The 27168-nt window shown below is 37.3% G+C and overlaps 1 protein-coding gene across 5 annotated transcripts in view; it reads right to left on the bottom strand.

The window, feature by feature from the left end:
* Window positions 1-6771: 6771 nt before the first annotated feature.
* Window positions 6772-27168, bottom strand: part of MAP3K7 (mitogen-activated protein kinase kinase kinase 7) — a 47758-nt gene continuing 27361 nt past the window's right edge. For 2 of the 5 annotated variants that reach the window (XM_059842449.1, XM_059842451.1), the window contains 5 exons: window positions 21127-21194; window positions 15440-15548; window positions 12607-12668; window positions 11953-12068; window positions 6772-9920 (listed from right to left, as the gene is read on the bottom strand). In XM_059842449.1, coding sequence (XP_059698432.1) covers window positions 9740-9920; window positions 11953-12068; window positions 12607-12668; window positions 15440-15548; window positions 21127-21194 — 536 coding nt within the window. In that variant the 3' untranslated portion in view covers window positions 6772-9739. Of the gene's footprint in view, window positions 9921-11952; window positions 12069-12606; window positions 12669-13481; window positions 13569-15439; window positions 15549-21126; window positions 21195-27168 lie in introns of all 5 variants that reach the window. The other 3 variants (XM_059842450.1, XM_059842452.1, XM_059842453.1) reach the window with 2 other exon arrangements.

The raw sequence follows: 27168 nt of genomic DNA, 5'->3' as shown, positions 1-27168 counted from the left end.
GAAATTAAAAATGTACCAAATCCTCACTAGCTAAAAGGATGTTTCCTGGATCTAGCTAAACTTCTCCTGAACTCTGCTGCTTAACTGATAATTAAGCAGTGACAGAATCACTGGAGCCCACCACATACATTAATGGAATGACCAGCAGGAAACATGAATTTTATGCCAAAATTCTTACTCCTTTCTGGAAGGTCAGCTGTGCTCCCTTGGGCCTCTATTTTTCTGTAATCATGCATTTTGGAAAGTGATTTGAAGCTTTCAGGTGAGAAATGCTCTGCAAGTGTTATATATCAGTAATAAAATAGGCCTAATGACCACATCTTTTCCCTTAAAGGCTTCCCATGGAGCCAGCATCCTCCATGGAGAGGGGTCTGCAGGATTTTGCTGTTTTTTTCACCCTAGGAATCATTGCAAGATGGGCTCCAGTTACTAGTTTATTGTTATGAGCCTGTGCTGAGACTTGCACATTTAAATACTGGTAAAAATTCAATCACCAATGTAAATGTCCTTATTACTTATGCTCCGTGCATTGCCAAACAAGCTTTTGCCTCCTGGTTGCCGCAATGACATTTTTTACAAGGCACTGCTGCCTGTGAGACCAGATGACAGTGCTAATGACCCATGTCCTTGTTCTCTGCTTCCCTTGCTTACGCCTCTTGTTTCTCCACACTCAATTAAGGAAAAGGAATTGAGGTTAATATTCCTGTCCTTGAAATTAAATCTACCCTTGCCCCACAGTGCAATTAATGAAAACAACTTGGATACAGAGCCTTTCATCTCTCGTTCACTGGTTTATTTAGTAGGAGTTGACAATGACTCACGCCATTAATTTGTCTGCTGAGTGGCAACCACAGAGTGAATTAGTGACGTTATCCGGGATTGTAGGCATAAACCTTGCAAAATCAGTGCCACGAGTTAACAGCCCTGCTGCTCTTTGAGGTGAGGAGCTGTGGTGAGTCTCAGACTTCTCCTTGTGTCACAGGTCCTCCTGCAGCCTGCCTGCAGACACACAAAGGATATGCATGGCCTGTGCTGCTCTTGCTGATACTAAATCTAGGGGTAATTAGATAAAAATGGCTATTATACATAAAACATTAGCTTTGGTCCAAATAACAGGGCAAGTTATGCTATGCACTCATACTATGAGAAGTGTTAATTATATTTGGCTATTAAAAGATTTTAAAGTCCAAAATAATGTTCAGCAGCAGAAACACAACAGATGGGTCAAAATGAGTGTAGGTATCATCTTTGATTTTCCTCACTGGCAGATGCTGATGACTGGGGAGTTCTTGAGGTATTCACAAATGCTAAAGGCATCTGAGAGTAATCTCTCCTGTATCCACCTGTGTAGCCTCACTTGTAAGGCAGAGGGAGTTATTTTCTGCACCATTCATTCCAGGACTCTGAATTAGGCTCACAGCTTGATTTACCATGGAGAAATACGTGTCTCCCTTGCCTGAAGCAAGTGGGAGGAAGAACCTTTGTGAATACTTCTACCAGCCCTCTAGCTACCTGTTCCAAGGTAGCTAGAGCTCTGGGAAAATGGTTGGTATAGGAAGACTAACCACATACAGAGTAGGGACAGCACCATCCTACTGTGACAGTGAAAAGGTCTTGGCCAGCCCTGGTCCTCTGGGAGGGTAACGATATCAGACCAACTGACAGAGCAGAACAAAAGCAAATTTTTCAGAACAGCATCTCTCTGTAGAGGTGTGAGGGTAATATGTGATTTACTTCCTTGCCAGACAGTTTAAGACATCTGGATTAACATGCCAAAATTGCAAATTCATTTTCCTCATTGGCATTTTCTTCCATTTTCCTTGTCAATTTTTGAGATTTCAGCATTTTGTTTGATTTCAGAAATGAACTAACTAGGTTTACTCTCTATGAACCCAAAGCTCTGCTTTTCCCCAGCAGATAATTTCAATATCCAGGCTAGAAGTAACTGTTCAGGCCAGGAAAGCCACAGTGCTGGCTTAAAAACTTGCAACATCAACACCAGCCATGAGACTGGTGTTCTACTTGATAAAGATATTCTGAAAATCACTCACCTGTTGTGAAATCTGTCCCCAAATAAATCAAGTAAGGGCTAAACCTCAGTAGAATCATCTTCTTTAAAATTATATTTTCCTACTTTCCTTAGCAACAATCTAAACTCTGTACACAGAATCACAGAATCACAGAATCATAAAATCATTTAAATTGGAAAAGACCTCAAGAATCAAGACCAACCACTAACCCAGCACTGTGAAGTCCAACATTAAACCATGTCCCTAAGTGCCACATCTACGCAGCTTTTAAATACCTCCAGGGATGGGGACCCAGCCACTTTTTTGGGCAGCCTGTTCAACGCTGGACAGCCCCTTCGGTGAGGAAATTTCCAATCTAAACCTCCCCCAGCAAAACTGGGGGGCATTTCCTCTTATTACTTGTGAGAAGAGGCTGAAGCCCACCTGGCTACACCTTCTTTTTCAGGGAGCTGTAGAGAGTCACAAGGTTCCCCATGAGACTCCTTTTCTCCAGGCTAAGCACCGGCAGCTTCCTCAGCTGCTCCCCACAGGACTTGTGCTCTAGACCCCTCACTTAACCTCACTGACAGAAACTAAACTTGTAGGAGCTGGATTGAATGCAGAAAAGCTGTGTGCAATTGGTTATATTTGCATCTTTTCTCACTCTGGGACTGGGCACCAGGGAAGGAAAAAAAAAATCACCAAAATCTGAGTTTTCAGATGATTAAAACCAAGTTAGATTCTTAATGTTCATCACTTTTTGCACCTTTTGTGATTTACCACAATAGGATTTTATTAAAAAGATATCTTTACCTGAGGTCCTGCTCCAGGAATATATATTCCCTCCTCTGCTTTTTTTTTTGCTCTGAGGGGCAAATTCAGCTGTGAAGGCGAGGTGAAGGCTGAGGTTTATCCAGGAGGTGCAGATTACATGGTCCTAAAACCACTGAATTAAAGCAGCTGAGATTGGAAACTCAGTTCCACCTCTAGCACTTTATGGGGAGATCATGGCATAATATGCAAAACTATTAATAAACCAGCCACATTCATGTCCCTAGCTGTGTTGTTATGGTTTTTCCTTTTATTCCCACTTCTTCCTTTCAGGTCTGAGAACTCAGAGCCCTCAGGGAAGCAACTATGAGAGCCTTTACCACTTGTTTCACCACATGGTTCTTTTGGAAGCACACTCAGAAAAGGGCTTGTGCCAAGGCTACAGGCGTACTTCCCTGATCCAGAGATGAGGGACACAGTGCTCTCAATGACCCTCACCCCAATTTTTTCTACCCCAAAACAAATAAACAAAATCCCTCCTTAGCCATCTCTTTGGAATCAGGGTTTTTGATAAGCATACAACTGCCACCTTAAATCTCACACTGCACAGCAGCTGTGGTGTCTGCCAGCACCCAAGACACCCAGAGGGGTGGCTAAAGGCTGCTGATGAAAAGCAGCAGCCCTGCTCTCACCACCAGCCCTGTGACCTCAGCCACGGCACTGTGCTCTGGTGCAAAGCACAGCGGCACTGACCAAAGGGGCTCCTGGTGCTGACTCTTCTTCTGAGGTCCCTTCTGAGCACTTCCCTGACAGAAGCAGTTTGCTCCTAGCAGCCCTGCAGGCCCCAGACAGCCCTCAGAGGATGAGCTGAATTATCTACTCCTCCTACCTCATGAACAATTCCTGGCTGTGCCAGGAATTTGCCGATGATGAAGGTGATGTAAGAAACATGAATAAGAATCTGATTCACATGTGGTGGCTTCGCAAATATGGATATCCTCACATGATAGGATGATTTACTCCCTCTTTTAGCCTAATCTTTGTGACTTTGCCTGTTTTTGGAAGGGAGTCTGAGTAGTCTAAAGCATCTACTGTATAGATCCAATAGCAAAGCTGCATGAGGTGTTCTCCATGCCTTAAGCACCTTTTTGGCCACCCCTCTTTCTACACTGCAGGAGCTGCCAGGTCAGTCATGTGGCTTTGCACATCACTCAAAGGTGGCCACAGCTGTGGCATCCACGCTGCTACTCTTAATGAGAAAGAAGGGGAACAGACCGAGACAGAGCTCTTTGCATAATGACCTCATCATAGAATGGTTTGGGTTGGAAGGGGCTTTAAAGATCATGAAGTTGCAATCCTCTTGCCATGGGCAGGGACACCTTTCACTAAACTAGGTTGCTCAGAGCTCCATCCAGCCTGGCCTTGAACACTGCCAGGAATGGGGCATCCACAACTTGTCTTGGCAACCTGCTCCAGAGCCTCACCACTTTGTGAGTGGAGAAAATGTAAAAATTATATAATCTCCAAGCTTCCTACACATAGGAAATCTTTTCTAATTTTCTGGTATAAACTAAGATTTTGTTCCACAGCACATGCTAAACCCATAGATTATATGAATGCAAGCCACCACTCAGTCTTTTGCCTAATTACCACAGGAGAGCAGTCTGCGTGCAGTTGCTCCATTGCTTTTCCTGTTCAGTGGAGGGGAAAAGCACGACCAGGCAAAGGGAAGGTCAGTGCATTTCCACCAGGCTGCGCATCAGTGTTAACAGATTCACAGAATGGGTAAGGTTGGAAGGGATGATAGTGGATCATCTGGTCCAGGCTCCAAAGGTCTCCTAGACCATGCTACTCATGACTGTATTCAAACATCTTTTGAATATCTCCAGTGGAGGAGACTCCACACTCTCTCTGGGCAGTCTGTTCCAGTGCTCAGTCAGCCACACAGTTAAGTTCTGACTCATGTTCAGGTGTAACTTCCTGTGCATCAGTTTCTGTCCAGTCTCTCTCTCCCCTATTGCTTGGCACCACCAAGAAGAGACTGGAAACACCTTCTTGTCACCCTCCTTTAGATACCAATACACACTGATGAGACCCACTCCCAGTCACCTTTTCTCTAGGCTAAATAGGACCAGCTACCTCAGCCTTCCCTCATGAGAGAGATGTTCCAGTCCCATCATCATCTTCACTGTCCTCCACTGGACCTGCTCCAGTAGCTCCATGTCTCTTCTGTACTAGGAGCCCAGAACTGGACACAGCAGCTTCACCAGGACCGAGCACAGAGGAAGAATCACTTCCATAAACCTGCAATGCTTTTTCTAACACCCCAGGACACCATGTGCCTTCTTGGCTACAAAGGCATTGCTGGCTCACAGACAGCTTGTTGTCCACCACATCTTTTCCAACCTTAATGATTCTGTGACTCTATGATGTGTTCCTCTCCATCCATCTGTAAAAAGAAATGGTTCCCAAGTGCATGGCTGACTTTATCCTAAGTTAGAAGGGGACTACTGACTAGCTATGTGGAATTATGCAGACATAAGCCTGTTGTATCCTTTAGAGTATCTCAAATTTTTAGCTACTTAGTGTAAAGCACACAGCTATGAACAAAAATCTTTTCTTCATTAATACTTGTTTAGGCTAAAGCCCTAGGATTAGTAGTGCTATAAGTATTTTAAGACAGTATTTTATTAATAATTAAAAATTAAAACTACTTAGTCTACATTCCTTTTGGCCCTTTAATTAAGTACTGCTCCATAACCAGAGAGATGTAGGTTCAAAGTTAAAACATTTGCAGCAAACGTCTCCAAGTTAAGTAGAGGATGTGAACTGTCCCTGCAAGAAGCAGTTAACTGCTACATGGGCACAGAAAAAAAACTAATGCACTCTCACACCTCTATTTATCTGCCTCTAAAGAACATGATCTTCACAGGCATAGAATATCACCCATCTAGTGACATTACCGAAGTAAATAAAAACTAAAGAAAGCTGATTTTGGAAAAAGATATCTATCAATTCTGATTTGATATATGCAGCTATGTACAGAATCACAGAATCAATGAGGTTGGAAAAGACCTCTGAGATCATCAAGTCCAACCTACGACTGAAAACACCACATCAACCACATCATGGCACAAAGTGCCACCTTCAGCCTTTCCTTAGGCATCTTCAGGGACAGTGCCTCTACCACCTCCCAGGGCAGCCCATTCCAAAGTCTAATCACCCCTTCTATGAAAAAATTCCTCCTAATGTCCAAGTTAAATGTCCCCTGGCATATCTTAAGGCCGTGTCCTGTCCTGCTGCTGGCTGCCTGTGAGCAGAGGCTGACCCCCCACCTGGCTGCATGCTCCTTTCAGGTACGTAAGAACACACAAACATGTAACACCGTGTTTATATCTGCATATACATCTACACAGGTTTGCTTTTCTAACATCCTGCTTGTCAACCAGCACACCAGGGATATCTCTATTCTGAGGGGTTGGGTATGCCACACCTTTTTTCTTTCCCCTTGTTTTTTCAAACTTTCCTGGCAAGTTACAGCAGGGCACCTGAAAGGATCAAGCTGTTCAGAACACTTCAGAACAGATTTGAAGCACAATTTTGTGATCTTCACAGGCAATGAGAAACTTCTGGGGGTCATCTCTGTCTCTGGTATGGCAGCAGAACCTCTCAAACTGTAACATCCAATATGAACAAACAGACAAGTTACAGGGAATGGAATTTTTCTGACCTGAACAACAGAAGACAATCACTTATCTCTTTGCACTACATCCACAAGGTAGATGTGGCATTCTTAAAATATCTTTATACTCAGTTATGAGTAAGACTATTCATCCTACACCCTAGTTCTGCATACAGGAAGGAACAAGCTCATAGCAGAAGAAGTTTTTTTTGGCAGTGGGAACAACTGCACGATGATTATCTTCCACCCAGTGTGGGATTCCATGAGAGATCACGGATGCTCTGGCAAGTGTTGGGGCATTACTACATGTTTGTGGAAGTCTCTCAGCTTTTATTAATTAGACTCCTGACAAAGCAGTAAAACCTTGTAACAGAAAGCCACACTGCTCATTCCTGAATCATATGAAATCATTCACCATTTTATGTACAAGTTTTGAATTACAATCTTCAACTCCTCATCAGAAAAAATAACAAACCAAAAAGCCTAAAAAAAGCATTTTTGGAAGAACTGCATAGTATACAGAAGCATACTTCAATTACAAAATATCTTACAGAACACAGACTGTAACAAAAACCAGAGCCTGTTACCTTTTCTGAGAAGGCAGCGCCCAGCCCAACCTAGATGTTTCACCTCCATTATTAGAGGACCAGCTTTAACTGAAGAGTACATGAAAAAAGTTCCTGAACAGTCCAAATAGTTTAACAGAAAAGTAAAAGTACATTTGTAAACAACTTTAAAACAAGAGCCTTATGAAAACAATAAAGGTCACTGAAAGTTAGGCTGTTAAACTCTTCTTAGCCCAAGCTGCCTTGTTTTACCCTTACAGTTTTTTAATGATAAAGAAATTTCGTGATATAGAAAACCTCAGTGAGAAATCTGAGTATTTTTAAAATTTTTGGTAAAATTAAGAAAAGAACAATTTGAAGGGAAAAAGCCAAACTCCAAATTCCTTCTGAAAATTAAAAGAGTGATAAAACCAAACTATTGATTGAAGCCAACAGTGCATGGTAGCACAGCACTTATTTTATAATCTGAGACCCTTTTTAATGTAAACCCTGGAAAATCATAAACAATTGCTAGAAATTAATTTTATATTATGTACCATTAATTTATCACTGCATTCAATTTCATTATTCAAACCCTGCCATAAAGTGACTTTTCACATACAGCAGATTGACCTTAAGCATATCTTTTACTACACAGCAAAAATGTAAAAACTGTCCTGAGAAATGATTTTGCGTATGTAACTATCAATGCCTCTGAAGTTGAGCATCAGTATTTATGCTGCTCTACTTAATGCTTCAGCATATGTTAAGTAAGCTGCTGATCACTGAGTGTCTCCATTTTGGTAGATAGACAGATGTATGTGAACAGCAATGCTTTGGAGAACATGTGCTATTCCTAATACTAGAGTTATTTTCTCCCTCAATTACATTTTGCTATAAATATGTGTGCCCTTAAGTTGATCCCAATATCAGTTTCAGCTAACTAATCAAATTATCTGTTAAGGTTTTGGGAATGAGAACCCTTCCTTTATTTAAATAAAATGAGGGAAAGGTTTCTAACTCCCAAAGCTTTGCCAACAATAGATTTAGTTTCAAGACAGGATGTTTAGTAAGTTGTTCGTCCTCTTTGCTGTTCACAGATAAGCACAACTGCGTTGATGGTTTTTATCAAGTAGGCAGGAAGAGAAATAGAAAATAGTATGAGGTTTTTCCCTTAGGGTTTTTCTAAGTTCTGCTCATGGGTATGAGTAAGTATTAATTTGAAATAAGAGTACTTCAAATTTCACTACTTCTCTTTTATTTATAGGGTGCAGCAGCTAAATTTCAATTTCCTATTTTGATTTTGCACACATGTGTTATTAAAACCCTGCCTGTAACTGAGAACATATTGAACTTATGTATGTACGTAAGGAGTAATTTAACATTGTATACAGAAGTGCCTCCTTTTTGTACCAGTTAAAAGTTAATTCATAATCCAAATAATCAATCTGCAATGTAAACAAGTAATTATTTTCTCCTATGAAATGATGGTAAATATCAATACTGAGCATTACATATTCCACTCCAGCTCATTAAATGCAATTCTTCAGTCACAAAGGCAGCAGGCATTCTGTGATGAACTTCCTTTGAGCTATGTTCAAATGAGTGGAATAACTGAGATTCCTGATGGAGATCTAAGCTATTTCCCTCATTTACTTAATAGTTTCCACTATTCACATACTCAACTCCATTTTATAATTTGCTATTTAAAATAAAGTAATTTCCCCACACTCTTTCCCCATTCTATCTAAAACAAACTTATTTACATTTATGGTAAATGCTTTTCACCAAATAATTTTAAGAAAAAAAGCTCCTGAAACAAAATCAATAACGGAGCAAAAACATAAAGGGAGCAAGTATTTCAAGTACTGTATTAATTTTCTTTCTGAATTTTCTTCCAAAGATTCTACAGGGACAAAGGTTTTAAAAGTTTGAAACACACTTTTACATACTTTTGATGATATCTCTTTTATACAAGGGACCGATTCTGTCCAGTGATCACCTTCCTAACTTTGGGCCCGTATTTAAATGAAACTGCATGTCATTCACCCCAAGAAAGTAAACAAAATACAGCCTTTTACTTCAAATATTTTATGAATGCAAGATTACAAGAAATATATTAGTCAAAATGCAGGGTTATCAAGCACTGAACTGAGAATGCTGGCACCAGCTTGCCTACCATTTTGCATGTGGAAAAATACACTGTCTACAGGCAAAAGGCATCACTAATGCATCATGAATTACTCTGGTCAGCCAACATCACCTCTGCAGCTTGGTGCATGTTTCAGTTTATTATGAAAATAATCATCATAATAATAGTTTGAGATGAGACACTGGAACAAAACCATTCTTAAACAGGAAAGTCTTTTTTTTTTTTTGCTCTTACTGAGGCAACACCAAAAACTAAAAATAAGTTCTCACAATTTAGCAGCCTCCTCAACACTTGTTAGGCTAGCCTTCACACAAGGAGCATGCAAACAGCCACTCTTCTTGCTTTAAATTGAGGGCTATTGGTTAATTCAAGTCACTGTTTTTTCACCCTATTCAATTAACCTGTTGAACTGGATTTCACCTAGGAAAAAGAAAATTAAATGATGTTAAGTGTAGCAGACACATACAGATCACACCAAGAAGCTAACACTCATGAGCTGTCATAATAAGGGGTAAGAATAACAATAAAAAAAAAATCAGTCTTTTCTGTGCATATTTTTCATTTGAAAGGTCCCAGGAAATCATGATGTGCCTGGCCGCTTCTGTTGCTGATTTCTGATGACCTCTAATTGTTTTTTGCACTGCTGATAGTATGTTGAGAGACTTTTGTTTTCATCTAACAGCTTTTTATGTTCTTGTACCAGACGGGATGTGTTTTGCTGGTCTTTTTCATCCTGGTCCAGTTCTGCTATTAGTTCTTGTCTGAAATGAAAACAAAAAGTCATTGTCATTTATATTCTATTTTTATTTGTGTGTAGATGACTTCATATGTTTCAAATGAGTATTTGATTATCAATCTGAACTCACAGCTGGTGATATTCTGTGCAAAAGAAGTTGACAAAAGAATGTTATTCTTTAATGTAGTCCGGGGAAAAATTCCCTTCCAAATCAAATCCACATTTAAACTATAACAGCTGAGGATTGAGCCTCAGCCTCTAAAACTGTTCTTTAGATAATGTCTTTCACATGTAGTTTTACAGGTCACAGTTAAATACCTAAGGAGCCACACAAAATTTCATGAATACATTCAACTCCAATTTTAGCTATCTATATGTACATTTAAAATTTTTAAAAGGCAACTTCAAATACAAAATTGCAGTAATTTTTGTAACTTTTTAGTGAATTGCTTTTTTCTATCTTGAACTTATTAAAGCAGTGGAAAAGCAGAATCAACGCAATTACTTCTGTAACTGGCGTTTCCCATTATTTATGCTGTAAGTGTTCAACATGTTTTTTTAGCAAAGACTTTAGAGGCCCAAATACACTGATAATCTTGCTATTATTTATTCTGCAAAACTGATATGGCAGTTTGTTTTACTATTTTGTTATGAGGTGTCAAGAAGGCAAGCTGCCAGCAATATTTTTGCAACAAAACAGCAAAGGAGAAAGTTAATTAATTGTTGCCATATGGTTTTTAATTACAGTTAAAGAAAATTTAGTAATTATATGAGGTTTGAACTAGTAACTACCTTAACCGGCATTAAATTCATCCATCACAACATCTTTTTTTGCTTTAATATCTATGGACAATTACATTCTGACTAAGAAAAAACAGTTTGGAAGAAATGTGAACAAAAACTTCCTAGGGAAAAACCCCAGTAGGAATCTAAAAGTAGAAAATCAACAGTTTTGAAAGAAATATATTTAAAATAATTTATTGACCAATGGGGACAACATAAATAGAATCAAAATTAAGACATTAACTCTAGCATCATTATCTCCTCATTTAATCTAAAAATCCTAGTTACATGTGAAAAAAACAAATTATTCACAGAATACTAAGCCCAAAGTGAATATGTGATAGGAGTTCAATCTTACAGTAACATTTTCCTCCCATTCTGTATGCTATTTCTACTGTACAAAAGGTACACACATTTTTCTCATTAGCTAATCCACAAAAACCAAGGCAAGATCCCTATTAACAGCTGCCAGGGGCCCAGACACTGGAGGGTCATAAGCTGATTATTTGGTCTAGTGTGCGATTCTGAACTGGTCCCCGGCATCAGGAAACAGAACACAACAGAACTTGTTATGAACTCAAATTCTGAATCAGCAATAATTTTTGACCTTACACAACAATATGTGCAGCTGCTTTACATGTTTACATGTTGTTTACATGTAAACACTGCAAGAGGAAAGACTTTATTTCCAACACACAAGGAGAAGGCACATAACAGCTTTTAAGCATCAGGTCCTCAAGCCACGGCAGAAAAATCTAAGATGAATGTTGATAATATAGTTGTAAATGCAGTGCTTGACAAAAGTCAGAGATAGGATTAAAACTAACTGCAAAATGAGTTACACTGACATATTACCAAAAGTTCTGTAATCCATTAACTAACCAATTATCTATAAATTACAACAGAAAGTACTTTAATGGACAGTGTAGCAAATTAAATTCCAAGTTCAGGTATTTCATTTGAGATGATAAAATCAAACATTACCAGTTTGTTACTACTTATGTAGGACTTGTCCAGTCCTAGGAGAAGTCTGGATATTGATTGGAACTTTCAATTACCTGCTCTAAATATTTCCTCTGTACTGAGCAGCTCAGTATTCCTGAGTTTAAGGTTGGAAAATAATTATGCCCTATGAAGTGTTACTTCATAAAGCCAGATAGAATAGTCACAGTGACTATTATTTACTTTTTATTATGTATTTTTATTATTATGCACAGACTTTGTGTATAGGAAAGACATAGAAGAACAGAAAAGTTTAAACACATTTCACTTACTTCCTCTGCAACAGCAATGCAATTTCTGTCTGAACTTTCATATATTCTTGTGCCATTTTGCAGTGCTGTTCAAACACAGCCATAGATTCTTTGGAGTTTGGGCATGGTGCTAGAGGCTGAAAATAAATCAGACATGTAAAAGACTAATGAACTGATATCTTAGTAAATAGTGTGTTAGAATGTCTCTGCAGTGTATTTATAACGGTCTTTTAAAAACCAGTAAGCCTTTAAAAATAAGTGTTAAACCATCCCCTGGAAAATATTACTGCGCCGATGTCAAAGTTAACTCAAATCTGAAGTTTTAATCTGACACTTGTCACAAAAATCAAAGCAATGTTTAATCCCACACACAAAAAATAAAGTGTATACAACAATTTGATTCAGTAACACTCAAGCAAATAATGTCTTATTTTGACAGTCAAACTCAGCTTACATTTGGTTTTAGGGATCATGTTTCCCAGGGCTTGTTTTTAATAGCTTGATCAAACCTGAGTCAACCAATCTCAGATTACATAATATATTTTTTTAGCCTTGGTCAAAAATTAGACAGAACATAAACCCAGGTAAATATGTGGCACTATATTTTGCAGCCCCAAAGTCACATGTTAGAATGAAATGCAAACTTGAGAATCTAATAAACTGTATATTTATTACCTGTAACTGATGATCTAATGTGAGATATGCCATTGGGATGGAGTTATCTGACCCATTGGTCTCTGTAAAAATACCAAGAAAACTTTAATGTATTTAAAAAGAGTTAATTCTGTTCTTACAGGACAAAAACAAGAAGTCTAAGTAATTACACAATACACAATCTGAATGTGGATAAGCAGATGGAAATAGCAGCGTTCCAATCCCAAGGCAGATGAATCATTTTGTTTTTCGGATAGTTAAGAACATCAAAAGTATGGTCTATCACATCAAGAAAAAAAAAATCATGGTTATCAACCTACATTTCTAGAAGCCATGTAACAGCACACAGATTTTAAAAATACCATTTTTGTACAGTTTGCGATCATTTCTGTTTATAAAAAATTTGCCATTTCATTCTTGTTTATGAAGGATCAGCCAGCCAGCCCATGCATCTAATGACTTTAAAATTAGAAGCTCTGCAAATCAGCTCTGCCAAAATAAAATAAGCACAACCTCCTGCTCAGTTTTGAAACCTGCTCCCAGTGAGGTCTCTAAGTATCTTCCTCACAACATGCTCTAGGGCATCTTCTCTGCTCCATATAGATACTTTGTGGGTAGTAAGGAACCCAATAATTGGTCTGTCTCCTGGGCATGGCTGCTCTCTTCTTACACTGCAGTTGCTCTGGATTTCTCTCTAGAGCTTTCATTCCAGATTTAGTATGTTTCTGCATTCTTATCTTTCAGTAGCCCACAATCTGGGGATCACAAGGTTACTGTTAAGCTTAAGAGACACGGGAGTAAAGACACATGGAGAAACTACTGATTTTACAGCCGCATAATTGCTACTAGAGGATTATATGGAGGAGGGTAGGTGGGAAAAAAAAGGGGCTGCTTACCCATACCCCAAAAGCACCTGCCACAGAGTAGTCGTGGTAGAGAAACTAAGGTGTTGCCCTCAAAGACTATGCTATTTCCAAGAGCAGCTTCAAAAGGAAACAGAAATAAGAGGGTGGGAATGGAGAAAAAGTGGTTAAGTGTATGCTTGTAAGGAAACTGGAAGGTGGTAAAAACAAAAAGGAAAAAGAAAAAGAAAACAACCCTAAAACCAGAGACTTAATCACCATGGTATCTTAAACGCAATCAACATGAGAAGTCCTCCCCTACATTAGACTATTGCCATATAAGGATATTGCGACAATGAATTGCAATGCTTCAAAAATACATCAATACATGTCAATGCTTCAGGCGACATTCCCAAATGTTTCAGCACCACGTCACAGAACTGCAAATTCTCCTTGATTGACCAGATACGGCTGCATCCTTGTTTTATCACTTTGCTTCATTAAATTAAAAACATAGCATCTTTTACAGAAAACTAAAATTATTTCTCTCCTCAGAAATTTGAACAATTCTTTGTGCATGGCCTACATAAACCCAGCAAGAAAAAACATACATATGGCACATTCTGTATTTACCTGAGTATAAGGTGACCAATTTCTGTGGGCCAGAAAACAAACTTGACTTTTAGCTCCAGTGCTGTGCTGCATTTAAGAGCAAAAACTTGGCACAAACTTTGTTGTACTGGCTTACGATTTGCAGCTTTTGGTTCCCAACGAGCTCTTGATTGGGTAAGAGCTTGCTTCCAATGTGAGGCAGCAATTCCCATGAGTGCTCACTGCCTAAAGCAACTCGGGGTCCATGCTGCACAAGAGGGCCCACGGTGGGCTGCAGCAGTGGGCAGAGGCTTGGAAAAGTTATGAGTGACAAGGCACTGACTTGTGGTCAGGCAAAGCAAAAAAGGACAGAAAGAAGAAAACTGGGAAGCAAAACACAAGAGTGTGTTGTCCTCCCACTAACACAGGGGAAAAAAAAGTACATCTTACATAATCACTTTATATTTGGTTAAATGCAAGTGTGCAAATATACATACATAATTATGTACATATACATATGCTTGTGCAAGAGTCAGTCACCACATGAGTCTCCATTTTGCAGTTGGTTACAGGAAGAGTCTGATCATCCAGATGAAAAGATCACAAGAAAAAGATTACAGCATTTGAGGCACTCTGAAGTACCATCTTGAGACTAAATTTAAGATTCAACATGTACATTTTGGTATCAAAAATGTAATTTTTATTTGTACTATAAAATGGAATTTGTGGGGATCCATTTTTTCCTGCATTCCAGTACTGGTTATTTTCATAACAGAATCCATTATGACTTTTAAAATCAAACTGAACTATTAAATTATCTTCATTCTTAATCCTATTTCATAAGAACAGTGATGCTACAATAGAAGTATTTACAATGTTTCTACAGACACGTGTTAGTGCATTTAAAACCAGCAATTTTGTGTGCACATCTATATCCTGCATAAGCAAAATTACAAGAGATGGTGAACAGGAGTAACCTACTCCAGATGATACTCACCTACATAACATTTAATTCCAGATGTCAGGGCAATGAAATCTTTAAATGTGCATTCAAAATACAACTGGACAGATTAAAATGTTCCAGGATGTCTATTCCCCTAATTCTCCAAAACCACACTATAGTAAAAAGTGACTGCTAACAAGATGCTCATTAAGTATTATTATCACTGCAATTTACAGTACTTTCTTACAAGCAAAAAGTTTACAAGTTTATGTAATTTACCAATCTATAAATAAGTATTCTTACAGTGTATGTGAAAAACAAGGCAGTAATGTAATGACTGGATTTAAGCAGAACTTAAAAAATCATGATCTTCATTGCTTACTTTTATTAATGCCTGAGCACACATCCCATACCACAATCAAATAAATATTTAAATTTTTTTACAGGCAAAAAAATTATATAATAAACAAAGGATTACCTGCATCATCTGGTGTCCATGGATTACGTGCTGGCTTTTCAGAGGTTGGTCCCGAGGTAGTGATCATTCTCACACTAGGACTAGATGATCTACTGCTGTTTCTACTCTCCTGAAATGACAAAATAAAACAAAACGACAAGTTAACAGAAGATTTTTTGAGAAGTTCATTAAAAAGAAAAAAAAAATTGAAGAAATCTGCACCTATTATCCTCCTTAAAAATACTTTTCCTCCCCAAGCTTTTACCCTGAATGCTCTCCTGATGGTTTGGTCAGCTTTACATACATTGCAGGGATAATTTCATCCTCAATTCTTCTTTATTGTGTAAAAGAAATTGATACAATTTTGCTATTCAGCACAACAAAAAAATCAATGCTGAATAGTGTGTTCAAGATCTTTATAGAAAATCATGACAATATGTCTTGGGATTTTTGCACCATTGTTCAGTGAAATCTAGCAGCTCTGTAACATAAAGAGGAAATAAAGTTTATTTCCAGTGTTTAATCAATGAATGGAATTACATTCAATGAAAAGAATACAGCTTAGTAGCTGCACTAGACGACCATGTATTAATCTACAGTTTTTTTCTGGTTCTTTTGTCAACTCAGAGGTTATGTGATTAATCTTCAGAAAATGTGAAGAAAGCCTAATCAAAAAGGATCAGTCAATTGAAGCACATCAATCAGAAAATTAGTACATTCTCCCTCATAAAACAAATTAAGAACTAAACCAAAATTCTGAAGGTTGTTTTTTCATGTACTGTTTGACTCCTCCAATCTTTTTTTTTTACCAAAGCACAAAATCATAATACAGATTTCATTATTCTACTAAGCTGCTTTTTCAGAAATGTTATCTACAATGTATGTGTTTCTATTTCACATACCCCCTCAGTGACATTAAATTAACACAGTAAAGGATTTAAGACTATAAGCCCCAGCAAGTTTCTCAGAAAAAAATGAAGTAAAAGGAAAGATGCTATTAAAATACAACTACTTTCAAGATGGTGCGTTTATCATGAAATGATTCATTAAATGACTCAATTTTTCAAAATAAGCACTCAAATATACATTAACTAGTAACTACATTTATTTATGCCTCTATTTGCAAATATCCTACTTTAATTTAAGTTTTAAAATTCAGAATTCTGGCCCAGTAATGATCCAAAGAATAACAAGATTATACACACTGAAACATCCATTATTTCAAATGCATAGTATTTCTTCTGTGATGTTTATTAAGCATTTTGTGGTTTATGTTAACATCTAGAAACAAGACAATAAACTGTAGAAATAATCTGATTGATATTATCAAAATGATGGCATCAAACATTTTGAAAAATCTTTTCTATTGGAGTCTTTGTTGACATTAAGTAAGGTTTAAGTTGCTGACCTTACTGTTAGTGTCCTCAAACATGAATGATAAACACACCCTGCTGATGTAAAAGATCAGAAGACTGAGAAAGCACACAGCATAAAAGTCCTTTAAGCAAAAGGAGATTTGTTGACTATATACAGTGGATAGTGAAGGGCACCTGAGAAATACTCTAGTTACAGTAACTTCTCAGGCTTTACCAGATTGTTTTGGTCCACCAACCAAAACCACATTTCTTTGATATCTTTATTTACGTGAAATTCAGTAGATACAGAAATGAAGGAATCACATCTGAAGCATATCTAAAAAGCACTACAAAGCTGAAGTTTCTCAAACTGAACACTGGTTAGATTACAGTGTTTGAGTGTTTATTGAGTGAGATGATTTAGGCCACCTGCATGGCAGCTCCTCTGACAAGTAAAGTCCATTGTCTGGACTTTAGCAATCAGTTTCTGCTATCCCTTCATCCTTGCTTCCTTCAGACTTGCTAGCAGGTTACTCTCAAATCATCTTTGCCAGGTGGTCAAACCCACATAGCATTCTTAGCTTCCATTTTTTAAAGACTTACTGTCTTGGAAAGCGAGCACACTCTGAGTAATAATCTTCCCTGAAGCTTAATTTAAACAGGCAACATGATTTAAAGAAATCATCATTACTAGTCCTGTTTCTTCATATCATCTGTGAATTTTCTCTTACTGTGAAAAGGGAGAAAAAAACCCGAATGTGCATCTGTGACAAATTTCACAATCTCATGGACAGAATGATTCATTTGTGTAATATCAGATCCCCAGATTATCCCACTTAGCTTGCATGCATGTGGGCATGTACATTCTGACCTTGTTTCTCAAGTGTTCATATCAGTACATGGCTTTCTTTAATACAGAAATTTTTTTCACTTCAAAGTAAACCGTGAAAGTTATGAAGGCCCAACAACAGTTACAACACCTCCTCTCCCCCAAAAACCAACAATCCCAAAACAAAACAAAAAAATGTTTAAAAGGGGAAGTAGGTAGTTTTGGTATTTATGGTAGTACTGTGAAAGGTGAGCACAAAACAATAAAAGACACACAGGCAAGGAGATGGATACCACACTGAGCAACAGATCACAACCTGCGGATCTTGGGTCATTATGCCAGATATGTTTCTCAATATCCATATAAATCATGAAATTTTGTAAACAATGCATGCAGTATAAATAGCAATTTGCTGTGTTCCTTGAAATCCCCAAAAATATTAGTAGTTGTAGTTAAGAGACTGCACATGTAAAGGTGTTTAAACAAGAGCAATAGAACTAGACGGATGACACACTAAAATGTTTTAAAGTGCATGTACAGGGAAATAGGCAGAAGAAACAATTCTGTTCAAAAAAAAAAGAGAAATTAACAGAGCATCACAGCATATAGACAGAAACAAATGAAAATGTAGCATTTGATTTTACAAGGGACAGTTGCATTAGTGATGCTTATGTCACTTGGAGTAAGGACCAATCTAAGGTCATCAAGTGCTAAAATTTGTGAAAATTCAGACCTGAACTTGTGTTCTCAACACCAAATCACTCTAACAGCTGATCCAAAGATGGAAAACCCTTGACCTAGCAAATTTCCTATCTAAACTGTTGATGCTGAGTAGTAAAACCCTCTGCAAAGCACTATTACTATCTGCTGTTGAGAACACCAGTAAGAGCAATACTGTTAAGACTGTAAGTGTCTCAACAACATAAACATAGCAATTGTCAGCCATACAAGCCACACAGATAAATCTTTCAAGAGCACACAGACATAAAATAGACATAGAATCATAAAACATACAAGGTGGTCAAATGAAAACAGACAAACAGGTACACAGGACCAAGAGTCTTGTACTATCCCTTTCAGGTAAGCACCCAAACTTTGGTATATGTATTGTTAAATATTGTATGTATATATATATATATATATATATATATATATAAATTAATATTATATATACATATATTTGATTATTTATATACAAGCCTGGTGTTTTCCTTCACTTTAGGAAAAATTCCATTCTAATTTGGTAAAACCTTTCTAATTAAAAACCTGTAGTAGTAACAGAACCATTTTCTATAGACACAGCAGCAATTTTAAGGAAAAATACATTCAGTAAAAATATTTCTGATCAGTTTTACTGTGACAAATAGTTAAAATCCAGAGAAGAGGCACCGTGGCAATCCTTCAATTTTGAGTGGGATAGGACCTTTCATGGCCTGGGTGAGGGAGCAGAGGGGCCATGGCTGTTTGGTGAAGAAGGCTGTGCCTCAGAGTGGGTGTAAGGGAGAATGGAATGTGGGGAAGAAGGATGTTTGCAATGAAGGGAGGGAGGGGAAGGGGATTTTCACATTAGAAAGGATACCCTAGATATGGTATGGTGCATATGGGGAGATTGGATAAACTCACCAGAGCTATGCCACTCAGATGTTTTTTCTGCTTTGGCTCACAGATTGCTTATATGGATTGTAGCTCAAAATTTCTAACAAAAAATCAAGGCACTGAGGTCCAGATGTATAGAAACCCATAAAGATTAATCTTAAGACTTTAGCCATAATTACATTGTTTTGTTTCTTCATTGTTATCCAATTTTTTTTTTTTAATATACAAGCATGTGTACATAAAAACTTAGCATTAGTTTCAGCAGACTCCTCTATCTCTCCTCACATCAAAAAGGGGATAAAAATTCATTATTTGTTTATATGCACAGGGCAAAAAAACATATTTGAAACTGCATTTTTCAGGCATGTTAAAATACTATGTTTTCCAGATTTTACCACGTTTCCAAAGAAACTGCAGGATAGCAACAGACAATTGTAATTCTTCCACTTACATTTCCAATTTGTACACTATCAGAAGCGAGAAAGTAAAATATGACTCTGGTACTTCTATAGACCCACAGGAGATATTGGTGAGGTAAGCATAAAACAAAATTTCTGTATCCTCCTGCTAAATTGTTCACAAGGACAATTTAGCAAGAACACCCATACAAGCAGAAGAATAGCTTTCAAATAAAGATTATTATAATAGTTATTAAGATATGAAGCAAATTATGAAAATCTGAAATATCAACCATTCATTAAAATGAACAGAATGAAAACTTTTAAATAAAAAAGCTATAATTAAATATATTCATACATCAATCAGCACAATTTGGTACAACTGATGTATTGTCACTTAATTTTTTCCCTCAAGTCTTGCATAATTTTAATTCTACAATTAAATGAATAAGCTAAATTAATTCCTAAATTTTGCAGATTAATTTCTTTCTAACAAACCTGTCTTCTCTGAAGCTATTAAAATACATTATGCAGACTTGTTATTTTCTGGTAGATATACACAATAAATTTACTAATAACCTACAGGATTGATGAGGTTTCTGTGGCTATCATACTCCATGGAATTAAAGAAAAATCAAAGGTTATCTTCCTGATAATTACACCCCCCAAGAATTACCACCCATTTTATATTATTGCAGTAGGCTGTTTAATAAGGAAACCCAATTAACCTGATCAATATGCAAAGCACCAGTATCCCACACTTAAATAATAGTAGGAATCTCAAAATTGCCAATTCGCACTAAGGACCAAATAGCCGCTGTGAATTGTTGAAGCAATTAAAAACACAAAATAACCACATCTGAATAAAGCATTAGCTATACTTTTCTCATTTAAAACTGAAATGAAACTAGGAGCATGTTATGTAGCATACCACTGTCTCTGTTACCATGGCATTTACAATACCAGACATATAGATATGTTATTATAAGATATCTTTTTCAAACAGTATTTTTTTAAACAAAACTTTTTGACAACACCCTGCTGTAAATCTTTCACAAGACATAGAGAGATATGTCTGTAATTTACAATTCAGGATTCAGAGACTGATAATAAATAACATTTATTGTACTGATGCACATGCTTTTTATTTTCATGCAGAAAGTGAGTCTATATATAACTGTTTTACACAATAAGTAGTAATTACAATTGTTTCCTACATACAGAAAAATGAAAAGGCTTTCCTGTGTAACATGTGCCCTCAGCCAAATTAAGCAATACACAAAAAAACATGTGTACACAAAAGTGATAAATACTGCATAAGCTATACAGAAAATGCTTCTCATCTAGAGCTCATTCATAGTTACTCGCATGGAATCTCATTTCAATGCAATACAAACAACACTACAGTCTGCCAAACTTCCACATCATTTCTATGAAAGCATCAAAGGTGAAGATTTCCAGATCAGTTCCCCAGTACAGATTTGGTACTGACTTTACTGAAAGGCAAAGAAGAGATGAGAAGGACATTACCTGACTGGACTCTGTTCCAGCAACACTAAGATCTTGAATGGATCTGCGCCTCTGCTGTCCGTTTCCTGCTGGGAAAAAAAAACAAAACAAAAACAAACCAGTGAAATATATTCAGAACAAAATAAGAAGGGTGCGACTGTTGAGGAGCTTGGAATTTGTACAAATCCACAGAGACAAAGTGAGAGAGGGGGAGAGACAGCTGCAGAATTTTAACTCAAAACATGCTGGCCTGTCAACAAAAAGTAGACCCTAATACAATAACCACTCCTACCACATGAATAGCTGCTGCACTCTACTCCACCATCTTCTGTCACATGTATTTGGTCAGGCTTAGTACTTGGGGCAGGAGCTGATGACGACATCTATTTCAAGTGCGTTACGTTATGGGGATTTCTAAAAGCTAAACCACAAAGATAACAGGCTGCCAGCTTTAACCTGTTGCTCTTTGGCTTGCTCAAGGAACACAGCAAGGACTTCTGCCTGCGTGACGCTCCCCTCAAGAAAAGGAAGAAGCGAAAGCGCTTCCTTCTGCTCTCCCGTCTCCTTCAGGGGAACGAAACTATGTCCTGTTCTCATGCTCTGGGAAGTGTGAAAAGGGGACCGTTCAGCTAAATCACATCTCACCATCAACCTACAAAGCACAATGCTGTAATCTTTTCCTCTTCTCCTTCCACCTGTTTGCAATTATCCACCAGTGACAGCTACATAAAACAGTTTAAATTTTAGCGCTGACAAGCAATCAAAGGCATTTTCAGGAAACAAAATCTCCTTAAAAATAAAAGGAGATTACTCAACAGAATCTCCCTGACTACTTTGATTTTTATTACAGTGATTGTTTATATTATCTCTTGAGAACAGGTCAGCTGTCCAAAAGGAAACACCAAAATGTCCCGAGTAACAGCTGACAATGCTCAAAATTCTTGCTCTTAGCTCTGCATTACGTAACTCTGCTACTGGAGGGGAGCATCTGAAACATGTACTGCAGCCACGGCAGCCCCTCGCCCAGCAGCCCCACACTCAGCCACCAACACAGCTCACTCAAAGCCCTGCAAAAGGCATCACATTGCTGACCTTTTGGATACTTCTCATTCAGCATAATTCCCACGACTCCAAGCCTATCCTGTCACGTGCTTTGAATTGCAACAGTTACTACAAAAATGTAAGACTATTTAATATTGACTGATATGTTCAATAAGCCCTTAAGTTTTTAAATATATATATTACTACATGTAGGAACACACTACCACAAAACAGCAATACAAAATGCTTGGTGTCACTTTATCAATTTGTCAGGATGTTTCAAAATTTATAGAAGGTACTATAAGAAACAATCATATAAGAAAGTCAAGCAGGATTCTAAAAGAGAAATATACTTTTTGCTCTGACTACAAACAGATTTGAATTGCAACTGTTCTGTGGTCTTGGTATTTTGCTTCTGAAATTCAGGGAAAATAAATACTTACCTAAGCAACAATGGCTAAGTTTAATAGTTTCGTATGGGGATCTTGTGAATTACAAATCTATGTCAAAAAGTCTGAACTTGTTCATCTGCAGTGAACTTTTCCTCTATGCAATTGTTTAACAAACAAGATTATACATTTAACAGAATTCTGTGCTGTGGATACTTCATCTGGCTGCCACAGCTCATCTCAATATGCAACATATGTGCCATCCACCCACGACTGATACAAAATTATGTGCACATTTCATTCAACAACATTGTTATAAAATTAGTTCAGCTGAAATAGGCTTGCAAAAATATCTGAAATTCTCATTTCAGATTAGCAACATTTGTGAATTTAAAGAACCCAGTGCATGTGTTGCTGAAATATTAGAACATGGCTGCCAAAATGTTAAAATAATCAGGGTGGGGTGCAAGAAAGAAAAGAAAATGCCTTGCGGGAAGTGAAGGGGTGGGGGGGAAAGAGGGGCCAAAACTACTGTTGTAAAAAATGAACACCTTTAAATGAAATATCTTCAAGTTAGTAGCATGAGGGAAGAGCAAGCTCAACTAGGCAATGCCATTTTAATTAGTATAATACTGCAGACATCTGGCAAATAGCTTCAACAAGGCAGAAACAGACTACGAATCAACAAATACTTATTGCTCCAGATTCAACACAAATTTCAGTTGAAAAATATGCTGTACAACACAACAAAAAAATTTATTTGAAAAGATCATGGGTACTTTTTTATGCTTTTCTCTCCCAGTTTTGATCTTGTTCTTACCTCTATGTCCATTTAAAAATATTTTTTCCTCATTATAAAACTAACAGATTTGTACATGGACCCAAGTTAATCCACAGTAACTTGATGCAGTGTTAGGCTTTTGCTGGTTTACAGGATTTTAAGATTAAAAAGCAAATGTCACAAATATACTTCATGGCCTCAGAACAACCCATTTCACATAGTGTTGTTTATTTTCTAAAATTAAATTCTAAAGGAACAGGAAACTTCCATCACGTCCTGCCCCACATACTCTAGGCAAAAATAAATTGTACAACTTATTAAGCTTTTGATCACCACCCCCCCTCAGCCGCCAAATATCCAGACCAGCTATGACCTCTTCTCCCTGCCCTTTAGCAGATACGTGCATCTCCTTTTACACTTTCTTATTTACTCACAGTCCTCTCTCTTCCTTACACACCTACAGTGTCCTCTCTCACAGTGCAGGATGATTAGGGACTGCAACACTGCTATAAGACTTTCTGAAGAAGTTAAAACATTGATCTGATTCCAGAAGAATTAAGTGATCTGGAAAGACAAGGGTGGGATTTCTTTACATTGATTTTAAAAGTAGATAGAAATCTACAGACCTACAGCATCCATAATTCCTATCCACCTTCTAAAGACCCTCTACACAAAATGTGTCTGTCTTGAGTAGTCATTTATGCAGTGTCAATGCTATAAAAATTGTAACGCTGTGGCACAGTTTCAGATGACAAAATTACAAAGCCAAATGCACACATGCTAAATGCACGAGATGTCTAACACTGCCAGTGAAGAGAAGGCTGTACTTGTAGGTATATTTGCTAGATGCTGCTTGAATGGTTTCTACCAAAAAAGTATACAAACTAGAATTCAGAATTTTTTTGTTTCTTTAAACATAAAGATATTTAACCTTTTGTACTTACGAGGGCTTTAATTTTTTATATATAAATATGTATATAAAAATAAAGTTGGTGCTTATAACCTGTACTATACATACTGTAAATGAAAAAAAAAGAACTGATACATTACTAGGCTATCTGGTTACAGGATACCACCACTGCAAACTCATTTGCTAAGTTGCTACGCAAAGGAGGAATTTTTTGACCCATCTTTCAGTTTTTAAGTTTTGTAAGCTAGTAACGCAAAATAACATCTTAAATGAACAAATAGCTCTCTTCACTCTTATAGTACTTAGAAAGAAGAGCAAATATATTCTAAAAGCTTCCCCTTCTGACAATATTCTTTACCTTTAATTGATAAAGTATGTATTTTACGACCTTGGAAGCATAATCAGCTCATGGACGAAATGCAGTTGAGGCAACGCATTACGAAAACCCCCAATGATAGCAGATGTAGCACTCATCCTTCCAAAATAGCCCTGCCCAAAGCAGCTGACTCACGGTAACATGCCTGCCTGGTGCTTCCCCTCTCCGGGCAGCAGCTGCTCTACCATGTGCTCAGCACAACTCCAGGCAGCAGCACAGACCGGCACTTGTGCGGCTCCAAGGACAGGGACGAGCTGCTCGCCCCACCGAGGGACGTGCCCAGGGAAGTCCGGAGGAGCTGGGTCTGTGGCAGAAGTAGTATGGAACATAACTGGGTGGGATTGAGATGGTGGTGACAGTTTGGGGGTCTTGGAAGCTTAGGGGTCTAGAAAGTAAAAAGTGTGTTCAGAGGCCAGAACTGAGAGCCTTGTGCTGAAAGAGTAAAGAAAGGAAAGAAGTGAGAAATATACAGATGAATATAATTAGTTTACTGGGCAGATGATCATGTTCTGTCATGTAATGATTAATCTCATTTTTTTCTGGCTTTGGGATTATTACTGGAAAGCTGCTCTGACAACCGGAAAATTTTCAATATAAAGCCCAGATTTATTTGCAGACAATTTACATATTTTTTCTGTAGTGCCAATACTGTCTTTTAGCTTAAGGAGCTATCTCTTCCTAGTTCTTAGCAGCAGATTCATCTATAGAAAATAATTATTCATTCTCAGCTTTCACTTTGTGAGCTAAAAAAAGCCACGCTTTCAGATTTGTTTTTATACTCTCTATACCCTTCATATCCTAGTAACTCTTCTTCATATTATTTGAGTGCATGTATGTTTCTTTTATATGGCTGACCAGAACAGTATGTTCAATTCCTGATTCAAACTCAACAAGGGCCAGTAATAGTGTCAGTGCTTTATCCTTTATCTTTCCCGGAAACACACCTTACGATTTCACAGTATTTCACAACTACATTAGATTCGTGGCTCATACTACCTGGAATTAATCTGCATGCATGTGCTATGATCCCATGTCATCTTATTAACAGAAACTGCTGTTAGTGCATGACCCTGGATTTTATCCTATTTCTATTCAGTCACAGCAAAATTCTCTCTATGTGATACTCTAATCCTCCTCTTTAATGAATAGTTGCTTCTGACAAAGCATTAACTCAAACTCATTTCACTTAAATACTTTAGGAATAAATTTTGAGAAAACTTCTTAATATGCTTGCTCCAACCCTATGCATTTTTTTTATTTGTACAGGTTTCTATTTCTTTCATATGTATTCCAAATTCTTGAAATTCCCATCCTGTCAAGTTCAATTAAAATAGACCAGGCGAAGAATTTTTAATGCCGGCCGCTGCTTAACTAAGAAACCAATAGACTGGTGCAATACAATCTGTTTTGTGAAAACAACATTGTATTTTATTTCACTGTTTTTCATTACTGCCTAGAAGTTTCAAGGTTTCTTGGAAGCCCCAATGCTGTTATGGGCAGATAGTGTATAGAGACAAGAGGCACTCATTAGCTTCTAGAGCTTATTTACCAGGCTCTCATCAAGAGTTAACACTGAAACTGGACAGATGGCTTCACTTTCGCTTTTCTTGCTTTCTCAGGATTTCATTTATGTCAGTGCAGGCCAGGACCGCTTGAAAGTTACAGTGGAAAGCTACTCTAGTAAACTCTTCTACCAATTTGTTAGCCTCAGTGCCAAAGAGGTTTGCTTTTTTATTGATGCTATTGCTCTTTGGAATTGACTTTCTCATATTGTGTATTTTTACAGTAACCTTCAATAAAGTTATTTGAAAGAAACATTTGTACAAAATTATCTTTTGCATTCAACTTTTTAATACCTAACAATATCAAGATTTATAAAGAAAGTTCCTAAGATGGTAGAAATTTAGAATAGGAGGGCCACAAGTTTTAGTGGATTCCTAGATACTTTCACTCACATATCCTCATTTTCTGCTCCTGACATATCACTCTGAAGTGACTTGCATACTGTTAATGGTATGCCTATCACAGTTTGGGATTGATTATACTTATTTTTAGGCTTTGAGAAGTATGAAATGAAAGAAAGAAAAATGTCATTCTACTAACTAAAAAAAGACTTGGAATACATGAGAATTGTTCATTAAATTCCCAAATGATATTCCCATCCATGGTGCCTGATTATATTAATTTTTTTCCTATCAAAAGCCTCTCCTAGTAATTTTAGTTGGCATTAACTTAAACACAACAGCAATATCTCATGCACACACATTTTAGCCCTAGAAAAGTGTACTCAAATATCAGAATTACACAGACTAAGTGTTAATGTTTTAATCACAAATATCACATGGATTTAAAGTTCTGTACATCATTTATCTTCGGGTTTTTTTCTACTATGATCTGATTAAAAATGGGAGCCTAAACACAACAAAGATCAGGGCAAAACAATTACCTAGACAGGAATTTTTCAACTTAGTTCCATTTTCACCAAATGAGGTACTGTAATACAAGACTGCATATATAGTTTTCCTCTATAAGAAGACGCTGAACATCAAGATCTTAAGAGGAAAAA

Source organism: Haemorhous mexicanus, chromosome 3 (assembly GCF_027477595.1).
Source record: "Haemorhous mexicanus isolate bHaeMex1 chromosome 3, bHaeMex1.pri, whole genome shotgun sequence".
Lineage (NCBI taxonomy): Eukaryota > Metazoa > Chordata > Aves > Passeriformes > Fringillidae > Haemorhous > Haemorhous mexicanus.
This window is presented reverse-complemented; position numbering and strand designations above follow the sequence as displayed.